Here is a 13,586-nt window from a genome sequence, read left to right as displayed (position 1 = left end):
CGATATTCTGCGCAGATTTTTGATTTGACAAGAAACATTTGAAAAAGATCAGATTACATCTGCTGAAATATTGTGAAAATAAGTCTCAAGATGAAAACAATCCGAATAATCCAAATAATACAAAGTATGGTGTCATCTATATTTTTTTTACATTTATGAGGTATACCTCCTTTTCAAAAAGAAATCTTCACTCGATCTGGAGAGTGTTTTCACCCGGAAAAAAATTTATGTGAAAAAAAATTATACCTCGGAAATTTAATAAAAAAAAAAAAAATAAATAATAGTAAAATATACCATACCATCTTGATTCTTCTATACACTACATCGGTAAATGAATATTTAATTTTTTTTTTTTTTGACATGATAGTCACCACTTATCAAGGCCTGTAGCCACTCGGGGATAAGGGTTATTGCGTGTACAGTAATCAATGGGATAGTATCTTAGTAATCCTTAGTATTGTTGATTTGATAAAGTGTCTTACTTAACGGGGCAGTTCATCAGGAATTTGTTTATGTTGGACTTGAAGACATCCAAGTTGTAGTCAGGTGGGAAACAGGCAAAAGGAAGAGAGTTCCATAGGCGTGCACTTCTAAAAAAGAAGCTTTGTTCATGGAATTTACATTTTGATTTTGACACAGATAAAGAGTTGAAAGTCATTGAATTCTTTAATATTGCCATTTTGGTCTATGTATTTTCTATTATGTCTGAACAAAAAATTACAATCATATTATGTCTAAAGTGTGTGTGTGTGTGTATAGTATTGATGTCGTATGCATATTTGTTTTGTAACAATAAATTAAGTAAAAGTGGAATTTTTTTTCTTTACTAGTAGATTTTCTTTTAGTAGATTATTAAATTTCATAAATTGTTTTAACCTCCTCCATTTAATTCTTGCTACAACTTAAAGATTTATTGTTTGTTTTTGTGATTATTAATAATTTGGAAACCATGATATTTGTAACTTAATGCTGAAAATACTATTGGTAAAATGTGTTTAATGTAAACAGGTTTTTAAAAAGTGTGAGTTAAAGTAGCTAAAAAAAAAAAAGTGGGAAGGAGGACACCATTCTTGGGATGGGGATTCCTCCAAAGCTCCAAAATTAGTTGCCCCAGTAAAGCCCTAGATATATAAGATATATCTAATTCTATTGAGTGGACATTTACTCACTTTCCAACAAAGACAAGATGCGACACAAGGTCATTTACAGAGTGACACCTTATAACAACTATCTCTACTCCTGATTGGGGAAGCCATGAACATGGCTAAGAACTTCTCAGTGCATATTTTTATTTATTCATTTAATTTTTTAAATTAAAAATAAATTTATCACTTATCAAGGCCAGAAGGCCATTAGAGGATAAGGGTTAATGAGTGTACGGTGATCACTGGGACAATAGTTTAGTGGATTGTTAGTGGTGGAAGTTGGATAGAATTTGATTATTTTTGCAAGTGGGACATCAAAAAACTTATTTACATTGGACTTCAAGATGATCATGTTGTAGTCAGTTGGCAAGCATGCCAACTGAATAGAGTTTCACAGACGGGCAGTCCTAGGTAAGAAGCTTTGTTCATAGAATTTGCATTTTGATTTCGGCACAAATAGAAAGTAGGGGAAATTGGTTGTAGCGATTGTAGCTAGTGCTTTTTGTGAAAGTTTAGTGTGGGGGAGGGAACCATACAATGTTGGATACATCTCCTAGATTTTATAATAATGGTTGAACTCTAATCAAAGGATACTATACCTATGTTTCTGTTGACCATATATTTAAAGAATCTTTTTAATTAAAATTGTTTTATTTTTTAATACTCTCATTACAAAACGTCTTAATTTCAGTTAAGCATTAGGGTTTTTGAAAAATTAATAATTGTTTGTTTTTTTTTCTCATTTTTGTTTTTTTTTATTTTTGTTATGAATTATTTGGAAAATAATACTAAAATACCTTTTAGTTTAATTTGAAACCAACTTTTTTACTGCCCACTGGTAGATTTACTTTGAACATAATTTGTTCCAACCATGGATTATCTAGAATAACACATCAGATGAGTAAGAAATATCGGAGAAACCAATGCCAATGATAGAATCTTCCAATTTATATGATATGATGATGTGTACAGAAATGGACAATCATGGGGAAACTGCTCTATGACTTTAGGCAAATCTCTAATGAAATAAACATTCAGAATTGCATTCATATTAAAAATAAAAATCTTTATTGATAACAGCTAAAAACAAGAGTTAAAATTGTTTAGAAAAATGTCTTCAAAATCTAATATTCTCGAGATATTATTCAAGAGAAATAAAAACAATAAACTGAATTATAAAAAGGGGGCTTCATTGTTATTTAAAATTGAAATACTGAATTTCAAGTAAAACCAATGGTATCTACTTAACTGTCATGTCGCAGTAATAAACACATCCAAAATTTATAAAATAAAAAACTGATAAGATAGAAAAATAACTATTAATGAAAATAGTTCTTGGGGTAAATTGAGTTTTGCTAAATTAATTGCTTTAAGATTTTCAGTTTTCAGAAAATATTTATCTCCCTTTTGTTACAGACTTAATTTTCGCTAATTGTCTTTGAAAACTATTTTCATTAATAATTAATTTCCTACCTTATCGTTTTTCGTAATTTTTGGAGGTGTTCATTATGGTGACATGACAATTAAATAGATACCATTGGTTTTACTTGAAATTCAATATTTCTATTTTGGAATTTCACTCTAATAACAAAGGACCATAAAATGAAATATGTCTACATTATGCATAAATTATAGGGGAAATTTTTTTTTTTCAAGGTATATTACTTTATTTGAAGATGCATAGTTTAGTAAGACTTGAAAATCCTGCTTTTAATAGTTTACAGATAGTAGATATATATATATATATAGCTTAATGCGTAAGAGGAAAAGAGTTCAGTTCCACAAGAGCAGACTTATCTGGATAATGCCAAGCTCAACAATTATTATTGGAGCGTATACAATAGGACAACAAGAGTATGAAATGAAGTCACAAAACTATATATTGGTAGATATAGAATGGATCATTTATTGAATAATGGAATACAAGCAAAATTTGGGGGATAGAAGGGACTCTTTATGCCAGGGTATTTCGAAACCTAATGCTTCTCATCAGAAGAGTAGAGACGGTGCTAGGTAACATGGGGAAGATGCGGTGTCTAGTGTAGGGTTCATTAGGGACAAAAAAGATTAAGCTTCCCCCAACATTCTATAATTCCTCTTAATCTTTTTCATCCCTAATGAACCTTACGCTAGACACTGCATCTTCCCCATGCTACCTAGAACCTTCTCTACTCTTCTGATGAGAAGCATTAGGCTTCGAAATGCCCTGGCATAAAGAGTCCCTTCTATCCCCCAAATTTTGCTTGTATTCCATTATTCAATAAATGATCCGTTTTATATCTACCAATATATAGTTTTGTGACTTCATTTCATATTCTTGTTGTCATATATATCACTGATAGAAAACATAGCAAAGTAAAGTTTAATCGAATCCAACAAAATGAATTTAAATTTATTGTTCAACTAGCAGGGAGACCCGACGTTGCCCTGGATTGAATGATGTTCAGATGATCAACAAATATTTCACACTCCTATATTTTTATTCTCATCGAAATCCGTGAAATCGCTCGGAATGAAGTTTCACGTGCCTCCATGCAGTAACTGAGTCCAAAATATGTTATACTACATTGCACTCTAGAGAACCTACTGTTTCTTTTATAAAATTATTTTATATAAACTTCTCTCCAGTTAACAAAAAAAAAAACATTAAGAAATTTATGCACAGGGTTTGAACCTACAGACTACGTCATGCAAAAAAACAAACTCTATCAACTTACCCACAGTAGAATTTTCACAGCCCGTTGTATCATTATTACGAAGTAACAACATGAAAAAAATGGCTTTACCGATGATAGATAAATTAAAATAACGGTTTCGATTATCGGTAATTATTGGAGGTATTCTGAGACAAAACTTAACTAAGATCACTCCCAGCTTATACACTAAAGTTCTGTAAATATTAAAGAAAATCTGTTCAGCCATTTCAAAGTCTATGAGGAATGAACTCACACACACACACACAAAGTTGCATTTATATAATTGCAGATATATATCTATATATATAAGTGAATGTGTGTGTGTACATTTCCCTACGCAATAACCGTCAATTTTCAGTCTACAGACTCGAAATTTGATGTACAGGGTACTGAGATTTGGGAAAATCTTTTTAATACGTTTTCGGCCAGAAATTTGTCTGTTTAGGGGTCAAGCTTCAACGATTTGACCTTTGAGAACTCTACCAAACTCCTCCGCCAATTTTCGGTCTAAACACTTGAAATTTTAGATATAGGTTCCTTGGACATGGATCTAACTTAACTTGATTTGAGCCCAAAACAATAAATGTTAAGGGGTCATAATAGGGGTCAAAGTTAAAAAAATCGACCGCGTTTTTCTTTTTTTTTTTTTTTTTTTTTTTTTTTGCTTAACATACACCTCTAAACACCCGGGCAATGCCACGCTGAAATGCTAGTTCCATAATTCAAAGTTCAGTGTTAAACGTTTTCCAATGGTAAAGTGCTTTCCAAATCTAAAGGGAGTTTTAAATTCTGTAGGACTTTATCTTTGTTACTTTAGACTAACATATATTTATTAGCAGGGGGGGGGGGCTTTGCCTGGGCATAAATTATGCTTAAATATGATATTTTAATTTGCCCAGATTTTGTATATATTATTATAGTCGTGCTTTCAAAAGTAAAAAAAAAAAAGAAAAAAAAGTGTTTGGGTGTCATCAGCAAGAATCAAAACCAAAACTGGTGACGTTATCACTGTCTGAACATGACCCACATATAAAACGATTAAAAATAAATTAAGATAAATGTACAAAATATTTAAAGATTTTTTTTCAATTATGACCCGTTTTTGACCCCTTAAAAACAATTTTAACTGGCTAAAGACACATTAAAGAATGGCCTGTAAAAAATCCAATCATTTGATATCCCTCTGCAACTTTTAGTTTTAGAGGAGAGTTTGAAAATATGGAGACACACAGGCATATAGCCGTTTACATATAAGATTTACTAATGTGTGTCCATCTTGATCAGAAAAATAGAATACTAACAAAGTAAATTTGTCTCAAATTGTTTCTCAATTGTTTATCGGAAATTTTTTTTCTTTTTTAATTAAGCCATATGTTTTAAATGATGGTGATAAATTTTTACAAGAAATATTTCTTTTAGTTTTGGGTTTATATATATGTATATATAAGTAAATTTTTCATTCAGACATAATTTACACGGGTTATCTAAATTTCTACATGTACTGGTCTGTTATACTATTTTCCACTCGACTATTAGTTGATGTTCACTTTTTTGAGTTCCTACTAATGTGTAACTAGTGCTGTTTTTATTCAAATAAAATTTGAAATTCTAAGCCTTAGACCCCCCCACCACCACCACCACCCCGCTCCCAAATATTAAACTATAGAAGCGAAATAGCAAACTGTATACTAAGAAAATTTTAAAGACATTTTTAACTTATTGAAACTGTTTTTAAGTTTTTTTTTTTTTTTTTTTTTTTTCAAAATGCTTTGCACAATACCAAACCAACCAATCTCTAGTAGCCGACATTGTTTTTCAAAGCTTTGTAGATTGTGATACAAAATAAGAAAAAAAAAAAACTCTTAAAAAGTTTCAAAACTGAAAAGCTATTAAATTTTCTTACATTTGGTAAAAGTTGCTTCTTGTAAATTTTTTTTCACCTTTTTTTTTTAAAATTGTTGACTATACTGCACAATTGCCTGTTATTCTTCATGAAATCTGCCATCATGCCATGATTTAAGTTAATCATCAAAAATGAAATGAATGAATCACAGAGGGTTGCATTTCAACAGTTAACTCGATAAATTCAATGAGACATGAAATAGCTCATTACCACACATGAAAATAAATAGTTTCCTTTGTGTAATCCTTACCTCCCATAGACTATTGTCAAGTTAAATGTGATCCTTAACTGTGGGATTACAAATTTAACATCATCTAGTCTCTGACTCTTCAATGTATCCAGACATCCATTGGATGCTGAAACTACGCATTTAGCTCAGAGGTGCACAAAAATATGCGGATCTTAAGTTCATTTGGCAACACCATTTTCCTATCAACAGGTTTTCAGAGGTACTAAAGCAGTACTTTTGCTCTCTGGAACGTCTGATTTAAGAAATATATTTTGGTTGGCTAGAGTCTCTGTTTTCAATTTAACACTTTTAATAGGTTCATCTAGTTGAGTTGGCAATTTCTAGCCATAGGTTCAGATAACATTCATCTGACACCAACATGGATTTCTAGGGCAGTGTCTGAAACCCTTGGTTTTTATTGAGCCATTATTCACTCCCTTCTCTTGTTGAAACTAATATATCTAATTTAGTAACTTTCCTTTCTTCTCTTTGTTTCCCCTCTTTGAAACAGAGAAAATGGTAAATTAATTTCCTTTCTTTTTGTTTCTCCCCTCCCTTTTCTTTCTAGCAGTCGATGTTTCCACTGAGAATTTGTCAGTAACTCGTCATAAACACCTTAGTTGACCTTGTGATCCCCAATTTTTTAAATTTTTATTTTACCAGCTAATCTTTTCAAGTCAACGCTGGGAAAATTCGAGAGAAAATTTGTGAGAATCCATCACTAAGGTTAATCGACTTCACCTGGGATTCACAATATCGCCACACTAAAAAGAAAAAATATATTAAATAAAGTCCAAAATAAAAAACAAACTGGGAAAGGGTAAAAAAAAACCTATATCAAACCAAAATCTCCATACCACCCAATTCTAAAAATTTATTATAATTTAAATTCCTGTCTAAGTTTATTAGTTTTACTGAGAAATGTGAAACATCTGTTATGGTAGTTTTTTATTTTCCATTCCTGATTTACCAAAAAAAATAAATCTATATATATAAAAGCGAAAATGTGTGTATGTATGTATGTTCGCTTTTTGTGTATGTCCGAGAAAGGCATTTTTCTGAGAAGCGATCGGTCGACTCACTTCTTTTTAAAACTTTTTATATCACATCTAAATAAAAATATCTACGAGTTAACAACAGGGGTCGTCTGTCTATTTAATTTGCCCGACTTTCAAAAGAAATATTCCACATATTCGGATCGCCGCATGTTACTTTCACTTTTCAGTATAAAAACAGTGAAATCGGATTCGAACCGGATGTAAATGTCACCGTCAACTATTCTGCAATAAAACGATTTGATCTCATTAAAAACTGGGGAATAGCGTGATGTTTGACATTAACTTTTTAATCACTCTTACATTGACTGTCGCTGTAGTGCAGGTGTTCAGGCTTAGCCTATGGGCCTTAAGGTTCCAGGTTCGAGCTGACCTGTAACCAAGCCCCCTCCCTCATTTTTTTTTCCATTTTTGAAATCGCTGTTTTTTTGTTTTTTTTGTTATTTAAACAGGGTTAAGTTTCGTTTTTGTTCTTCTTTACCCCCCCCCTAAAAAAAAACACACACACACTTACAAGCACCCGGGCAATGCCGGGTACCCCCCGCTAGTAAATAAATAAATCTGCGAAAATGAGCTTTGATTTACAAATCTATTTGCTTTATTTTATTTTCAGATGAGGACTATGGACGTAGCATTGCTTGTGATGGAGTTTATTTGTATGTAACAAATGCTTCTGGAAAAGGCCTTGCTAAGCTTGGCACTGGATTACATGGTTCGCTGAGGTATCTATTATTATGCTAAAGCTTAGTTGATCAACGTCTGTTTTTTTTTTTTTTTTTTTTTTTTTTTTAATTTTCACTCCAAACAAGGGGGCTACTATTGGGAACATAAGTTGTTGCAGGAGTATTATGAAGGGAGATGAGTAGCAATATGCCTGTTCACATTACATTTGAACTTCTGCATGTCAGTACAGTTGGGAAAGTAGAATCTCTGAAGGAAGTTCCAAAGTCTAGCAGGTCTGAGGAAGAAACTATTGAAGGCTTTCTTACACCTAGGGATCTCTACAGTGAAGGGGTGGGATTTAGCTGCTTGTCGGGGGTATTCATGTTGAGGGGGTACAAGTGCTTGTAGTTCGTCAGAGAATTCACCATTGAAATACTTGTAGAACAGGCAGAGGGATGCAACATTTCGTTGATGGGACAGAGGCTAAAGCCTAGATCACAGTTCAGGATCTATCAGGTTGGTGACTCTCTTTTGAACCTTGTCAAGGAGTGAGAGACAAGTAGTAGATGCACCAGTCCAAATGTGACAACAGTACTCCATACATGGGCGAATGGTGGCCTTAGGTACATAATACTTTCAGGCATAAGTAGTTTTCTAGCATGGTAGAGAGAGCCCACCTTCTTCACAGCAGCCTTGGCAATGCTCTCAATATATCTATTCCAGTTCATGTTCCCTGTAAACGTTAGGCTGAGGAGTTTAAAGGAAGTACTTTCGGGTAATGTGTTCTAATCTGTTTCCCTAATGCTTCTTTTCTATATATTTTAACCACACAAAATACATGCTAAAATGTTCCTTAGTTTGGGAATTGAGTTATGTTTGAAAAACAGTTCATTTAATTGAAACGATCTATATGCAAATCTTTTTTCACTCTATGCTATTGTTTTATTTTTTCATCTTATATTGCCAGTTATGGGGCTACTGTGGATAGGGATTAATAAGTGCATCTTCAGGGGGTAGTTTTGCAGCAAGGTGTTTGTTCACATTACATTTAAATTTTTGCATGTTTGGTACAGTCAGAGAGCAAGGAGGGAATTCCAAAGGCAAGGTTTTAGCTTATATAACCTCCGACCTTCTTTAGGTGTATTTTGTTAAACTCTGAAATCTACCTGTCGAATTTAGGAATATGCATAAAATTTCGAATGGAACTCATTCTGTTACTCATGATTCGTAAGAAGTTCTTTGTAATTCATGATTGTATTTTGAGTGTTGCTCGCACTAAGGATTGAACTTTCGATCTTCAGAAGTGTAAGTTATATTCTTCTGGCGGTTAAGGGTTTAATCTTAATGCAATAATGATACGCACTATTTCTATGTCCACTTGGACTCCAAGGATCCCATCTACTGATGTTACGGGCTCCATTTGTTATGGATTATAGAGATCAGTGTTTACTAAGTTGTAGGCTGCGTGTTTTATTACTTGAACGTCGAAGGTCATCGTTTGTAGTTGGGGCAGCGTAATAAAACAATCAACAATCAAGAGCATGCTTTATGAGTACCATTAAGAAGACATTTAAAAGGATAACATTAAAAATCGAGTTACATGTATATATAAAAGATGTTTTATTTAACTATAGAAGGTGAGAACATTAAGAGAGCGTTTTGAGTACACGCATATATATGAATATATATATATATATATATATATATATATATATAGTCTAAAGAAGCTTTGAATAAAAAAAATGCAAAAATAAAAATAAAGAAGGCAATTTAAATTCCCGGAAGAAAAAAAAAATTAACTTTAACCTATCGCAGACTAAGCACCTACATAATCTGACTTCTAAAATGTTTATAATGACAAAAGAGAATTCATTTATATAAGGATGAAGAAAAAAAAAAGCCTTTACTAAAATTGTTAAATAGAAATAGACTTAGCATTTGCATAAGCCGATTTCACAAAAGTCTTCAATTTTAAAACAGAATTTAACTATATGAGGATGAAAAGAGAATATATATATAATGCATGGAGTTAATTATCCATTGAAAGGATTACACATTTGTTGAGACTTGTGTTAAAAGCGTGTCCCTCACATGGACAAATGGACAAGCAAGAACGTGTTGTCACATCGAAGATTCGAATAAAAGAGGAAGAGCTGTAGAAAAAAGCAGAACAGGAAGTAGAGAACACCACCTGTTAGACAAACAGGAATTATGACAAGGGCAGGTAACCGGTGTGTAATTGAAATTGTGTGCGTGTGTTTGGTCTGAGTAAATGCATATCAGGTTAAAAAGGTATGTGCCCATATGGGTCAAATGGAAATAACCATTTTTAGACAATTTATTTGTAAGATATACACTTAAAAAAAATTATACATATCTGTTTTCAAAATAACAATTGACATGCCATAAAATTCAGTGTATGCAGAAATGTACCATTTTTTCTTTTTTCTTTTTCTTTTGTAAAATATTTTTTCTTTTTCCTGCAGAGGTTATGTCTATTGCCGTAATCTTGAATGTGGTCCTGGCAAAATTTCTTGGGCTGATGGTGTCCTATTGTATCGCCCTCATTTGTTCGATAATGATTCTGAAACTACAGCTTTTGCCCTACAAATTGATCCTCACACATTACAGGTTTGTTAAAAATGTTAATTAAGTGAATTTGTAAACGTTTAGTTTTTTTTCTTTTCTCTCTTTACAATGTAATTCATATATCTTACTTGTTTGCTTAGACTTGTTTGCTCGTGGATGTAAAAATAGATTTCACAAGGTTTCATATATTTGCATAATTTTAACATTTTTTTTTACTTTATTTTTAATCAGAAAATATATTCACTCATTGTTTCAATTTATTTTAAAGAAATATGCATACTTTTTATTTTCCATTTCTAATTATTTACATTTTTTTAATGGTAATAAAGGTTAAGTAAGAATTATGTCTACTTTATTTTCACAAAATGCTTCTGGTAAAAACTTCAACTATTCATGATGGAATATCACTAAATTTTATTATAAAAGTTTTAATTTTGTAAAAGTTACTTTCATTTAAAATCATAAAAAGCTAATTAAACAAATTTAACAACTAACTTGCCAAAAAGTCTTTTTTTTTTTTTTTTGTGGGGAGGGATTACTTTCACTAAATTATTTCTTTTTTTAAATAAAATTTTAAAAGTTAAATTTAATCAAGAAGCCACGAAGATGGATCCATTTTTAATATCATTAAATCAAAAAAGCTCCTTGTTCTGCACACATTTTCCTCTGAGGTCATTGGATATAATCCTGCCTTTAAGATTTGCATTACACATCCATCATATAATATCTCTACATGTAATGCATTTGCTGACCAGGTTTAACTTCTATCCATCATTACTTTGTGTGATATATAAATTAAAAATATTGAAATTGTCATAATGTTCATGAGTTAAACAATATATATATTTTATAACAATTTTTTTTATCTAATTTAAAATTAAAAACAAATTACAATGCTTATTTAAAATTACAAAATACAGAAAATTTTCTATGCATGTACTTGTCATGAAATGAAGATGTTCTAATCGAAAATATTTTGAATTAAGTGGTCTCCCCCACCCCTTATTTTTGCTGGATCAAAAACATGGCTGACAAAAAATCACTACATCTTGCTTAGTCATAAAATTTGATTTTCTTAATAAAAACAAAAAACTATGTGATTAATTTACATAATTTTTAGAATATGACATCTTTGTTCTGTGATGAGTATGTACATCATAAAGACTTTTATTTATATATATATATATATATATATATATATATATATATAATTTTAATGTAATTCTAAATGAGCACCCAAATTACTCCTTAATAACAAGGACAACTTTTTTAATGAAATAACTATCAGAATGTTTTGCAAAAATCTTGAAATGTTTTTTGCAGTCTTAAGTGATGATTGAAATGCTCAGAAAAAACCCCAAAACCAAACAAACATACTATTTGAATGATTTTAATGTGAAAACAAATTTATTTTGTTTGTACAAAGCTGGCTTTTTAAATCTGATTTTTTTTTTCTAATTTACCACCTGTTTTAATAAAAAGATTTTTTAATTCAAATTCTGTGAAGCCAAGTGGATACTCCTCAAATATTGATTCTGTTTTCTTTTATTTTTTTAGCCTCTTAAATGTGTTTTTCAACCTGAAGATTACCCTTTTGCTGGGATCAAAACAACAATAGCTTTTTGCAGTGATGGTATATATTTTTATTGGATCTGGTGTCAAGCCAATTTGAATGATAAAGTATTCAAAGGACAGATGGTTTTTCTTGAAGTCTTTAAGTACAATGTAAGTATCCATATATATATATATATATATATATATATATATATATATATATATATATACTAATATCTGTCTGCTCTCTACTTTAAGACTATTAGACCTACAAACTTGAAATTTGAAAGGATTTTTTTCCTTATTAATAAATATCTGAGGGAATAAATTCTTCCTCTTACATTTTTTTCTGCAAATTTTAATGTGATTTAAAATATAGTTAAACTGTTCTCAAAATGTTAAAAGGTGTGTGTGTTTTTTTTTTTACTCCAAGAAAATTAAATAATCTGAGCTGTTAGCTTTCACATAGCTTTTGAGATTGCATTACAGTTTTCATTGACTTTAATATAATTTTGAACATGACTTTTTACAATCTTTTTAGGGGGAGGGTGTGGTTGACGCAACTTCTAACGACTCGATTTTTTTTCTTTAGGATTTTAATGAGGTAAAATGAATTCAAGCAAATTTTAGTCAATTCAAGACCTTATAATGAAAGCTTGCCTCTACAAAATTATAATAATACCAGACCCACAACTTTGATAAATCAGATTGTCTGATGGTACCTGCTTTCTGACTTAAAATGCACTAAAAATCGATGTTATTGTTTTTTTTTCTTTCCCTTTGAAAGCTCAATCATGTTCTGCAAAGTCAAGAACAGTAATGTTTTTCTACAAAACAATTAAACTAAACACCATGAATAAATATTTGAAGATATAAAGAACTGAAAGCATAAAAACTTTGACCAAAATGACTGGGTTTGACATCTAATAACTCAAAAAGGGTTGATATGCCATAAAACAACCAAACTAAATCACAACTTCAGTTGTGAAATCTAATTTCATTCACTTTTTACCATAATAGTATGTTTGATTACTTTGAAGTTACTACGTTCTGACCCCTTTACTCCTAATTAATTACCGTGTAAAAAAAAAGAAAAAAAAAGGGGGGGTCCAAGTGTGTTCTATTAAATATGAACTCACTCTGCAAGGCACTGGGATTTATATTTGACCTAATTATCTAATAATAATCTTAAATCTCATTTCTAAAACTTGTTATATCTATCTTTCTCCATTATTTTCAAACTCTATTTCTTCCAAGATGGAAGGTTGCAGAGTGGTTCAAGACAGCTCAAGTAATTGCATTTTTGTGGACCGTTTCTTTTATGGGTCTTTATCCAGTTAAAATAGTTGCTTAGGGGTCAAAATTGAAAGAAATGAGAACTTGGCAAGTGTAAGTAGACTTAAACTGCTCTTCTACATATGTGCAAGTATATATACATTTGTACGTTAATCTTAGCTTATTTTTAGCTATTTCTTATCAATGGCTGATTCGGTAAAGTCTCAGGCTGGAGGGCTATAAATTTTGGTTTCGGTTTCAATTCTAGCTGATTGCACCCAAGTTATATTTTTCTTTACTTTTGAAATCAGAACTAAATATTAGGTACAGTATAATATTAAATAATCGATAGAGAATTACCTCTATAATAATAAATATGAAATCTGCATAAATTAAAATGCATTTAAGCATATTTTACGACCGGGCAATGCCAAGCATCCCCTGCGAGATATATTATAAAAAAAAAAAAAGAAAGCA

At 31.1% G+C, this 13,586-nt stretch overlaps 1 protein-coding gene across 1 annotated transcript in view; it reads left to right on the top strand.

Moving 5' to 3' along the window:
* Positions 1 to 13,586, top strand: part of LOC145277736 (putative E3 ubiquitin-protein ligase HECTD4) — a 286,999-nt gene that overhangs the window by 50,026 nt on the left and 223,387 nt on the right. The window contains exons 3-5 of the mRNA XM_080129447.1: positions 7,642 to 7,750; positions 10,178 to 10,322; positions 11,838 to 12,005. Of these exons, the coding sequence (XP_079985573.1) occupies positions 7,642 to 7,750; positions 10,178 to 10,322; positions 11,838 to 12,005 (422 nt within the window). The remainder of the gene's footprint in view (positions 1 to 7,641; positions 7,751 to 10,177; positions 10,323 to 11,837; positions 12,006 to 13,586) is intronic.

The sequence above is a fragment of the Euprymna scolopes genome, chromosome 1 (assembly GCF_053919585.1).
Source record: "Euprymna scolopes isolate OS-2025 chromosome 1, ASM5391958v1, whole genome shotgun sequence".
Taxonomy (NCBI): domain Eukaryota; kingdom Metazoa; phylum Mollusca; class Cephalopoda; order Sepiida; family Sepiolidae; genus Euprymna; species Euprymna scolopes.
This window is presented reverse-complemented; position numbering and strand designations above follow the sequence as displayed.